Source organism: Rhincodon typus, chromosome 47, assembly GCF_021869965.1.
Source record: "Rhincodon typus isolate 14 chromosome 47, sRhiTyp1.1, whole genome shotgun sequence".
In the NCBI taxonomy this organism is placed as follows: Eukaryota; Metazoa; Chordata; class Chondrichthyes; order Orectolobiformes; family Rhincodontidae; genus Rhincodon; species Rhincodon typus.
This window is the reverse complement of record NC_063378.1, coordinates 9,569,745-9,572,040: the sequence shown is the minus strand read 5'-3', so window position 1 is coordinate 9,572,040 and position 2,296 is coordinate 9,569,745. Positions and strand designations below refer to the sequence as shown.

The following is a 2,296-nucleotide window of genomic DNA, read 5'->3' as shown; positions in this document are numbered from 1 at the left end:
ACCCGGCTATTGTGTCCTTTTTCACAAAAGACCTACTTCTCCCATTTCAAAGCAGGAAACAAGGATCATACACAGAGACAGAGACCATGTCAGAGAGGGAGGGATGGGGAGAAACACAATCTCCTGTTAACTCCCTACCAGTGAAAAGCCCGCTGGCCAATTTCAAATCCTCCTGCTCAATGCCCCAGTGTTCTGCCAACCAACAGCTGGGATGGTGCTGGCAATGAGTTTAAACCTTTTTGATCAGGAATGTGAGACTTGACCATTAGCATCCTGTAATGAACTGAATATCTTGCTTAATTAGATACATAAGACATGGAGACGCAGGGGCTGAACGATGCGATTCGGCCCATCAAGTCTGCTCCATTTTTCAATGAGATTGTGCTAGACTGATAATTCACACCACTTTTCTGCCTTTTCCCCATAACTCTTCATGCCCCTTACTGATAAGATAAAAATCCATCTCAGCGCTGAAAGTACTCAACAAGAATTCAGACTTCCCAGCTGAGTGAAATTAGGGAATATTTTCCTGCCTAATTATTGCCCCGTCCCTAGTTGCCCCCCTTGAGAAGGTGGGGATGAGCTGCCTTCTTGACCCGTTGCAGTTCATGTGCTGTAGGGTTGACCCACACTGCCCCGTAGGGAGGGAATTCCAGGATTTTGACCCAACGACACTGAAGGAACGGGGATATACTTCCAAGTCAGGATGGGGAGGGGCTCGGAGGGGAACTTGCAGGGGATGGTGTTCCCATGTATCTGCTGCCCCTTGTCCTTCTGGATGGAAGTGGCCGTGGGTTTGGAAGGTGCTGCCTGAGGGGCCTTGGTGAGTTTCTGCAGCGCATCTTGTAGATGGTACACACTACTGCGACTGAGCGTCGGTGGGGGAGGGAGTGGGATGTTTGTGGATGTGGTGCCAATCGAGCGGGGGCTGCTTTGTCCTGGATGGTGTCGAGCTTCTCGAGTGTTGTTGGAGCTGCCCCCATCCAGGGCAAGTGGGGAGTATTCCATCACACTCCTGACTTGTGCTTTGTCGATGGTGGGACAGGCTTTGAGGGGTGGGGAGTGGGAGACAGGAGGAATAGCTGAAAGTTAGTGAGGGAGAAGAGGAGGACCTACCTACATTTCTACACGATTCTGGGGGGCTGCAGGTGGAGAATCAGAAAGGCGGCATTGTCACAAGTCACGCCTTCCTCCAAAGCAATGATAACAAAGGAAGCTGCGCCTTGGAAATGGGTGTGTATATATATCTCAAAGGTCTGTCAGCCCGGCCAGATGCCCTCAACCAACACAAGGCGTAAGTAAACTTTCCTTCTGTCTGATTTGTCATTTGAATGAAAATTTCCATGGCTCATTGGAACGGCACTCACCTGTCAATGGAGAAAGCCTATGTTCTGTTAGTTCACCAAATATTGACGGGATATCCCTTCACGGGAAAGGGCCATTGGGACGGCGGGGTAAGAGCCCAGTGAGACTTTCCCACTTTCCCACCTCCTCTCCCTCAATCACGGGGCGCTCTTCCCTTTTGCTTTGACCCAATTGCAAACTACCCTCCGGAACACCATCCTGTCAGTGAGTTTCTGTAGGACGGTGAAACGCGCTGCTCCTGCAATAGTGGAAACCAACTCGTGGAGCTCTACCTCTGAGCCGGGAGACCCGGGGTCAAGTCCAGACGGTGGGGTCCAGTAACATCACTGACCAGGTTGGTTCGGAAATGGTTTTTTTTCCCGCTTTTTAAGGCTGTTTTGATGATAATCTGATCCCCGTCCTCTCTCTCTGCCTTTTGCCTTCACTCTGTCCGCGCTCTCAAGTGCTGCCCTTAACCGCACCACCACCCCCAGCCCAAACACACACACATACACACGCACACACTCACATTCACACAAACACACACACATACGCACACACACACACATTCACACACTCTCTCTCACACACACATTCACACATACTCACACACACTCACATACTCACATTCACACACACACATACATACACACACTCACTCATACGCACTCACGCACACACAAACGACAGGCTGACAATGCTGACATCATCCCCCGGGAGGGGAAAGACAGACAGACAGACCAACTTTCTGATATGATGTGGAGGCTCTGGTGTTGGACTGGGGTAGTCAAGTTCAGAAATCACACGAAGCCAGGTTATAGTCCAACAGGTTTATTTGAAATCACAAGTTTTCGGAGCCTCACTCACACCTGAACCTGAAGAAGGAGTAAGACTCTAAACGTTGTGATTTTAAATAAACCTGTTGGACTATAACCTGGTGTCATGTGATTTT

At 49.8% G+C, this 2,296-nt stretch overlaps 1 protein-coding gene across 1 annotated transcript in view; it reads left to right on the top strand.

Moving 5' to 3' along the window:
* Positions 1 to 1,343: 1,343 nt before the first annotated feature.
* The window catches only part of LOC109925556 (alpha-tectorin-like), a 38,097-nt gene continuing 37,144 nt past the window's right edge, over positions 1,344 to 2,296 (top strand). The window contains exon 1 of the mRNA XM_048620608.1: positions 1,344 to 1,454. Coding sequence (XP_048476565.1) covers positions 1,344 to 1,454 — 111 coding nt within the window. The remainder of the gene's footprint in view (positions 1,455 to 2,296) is intronic.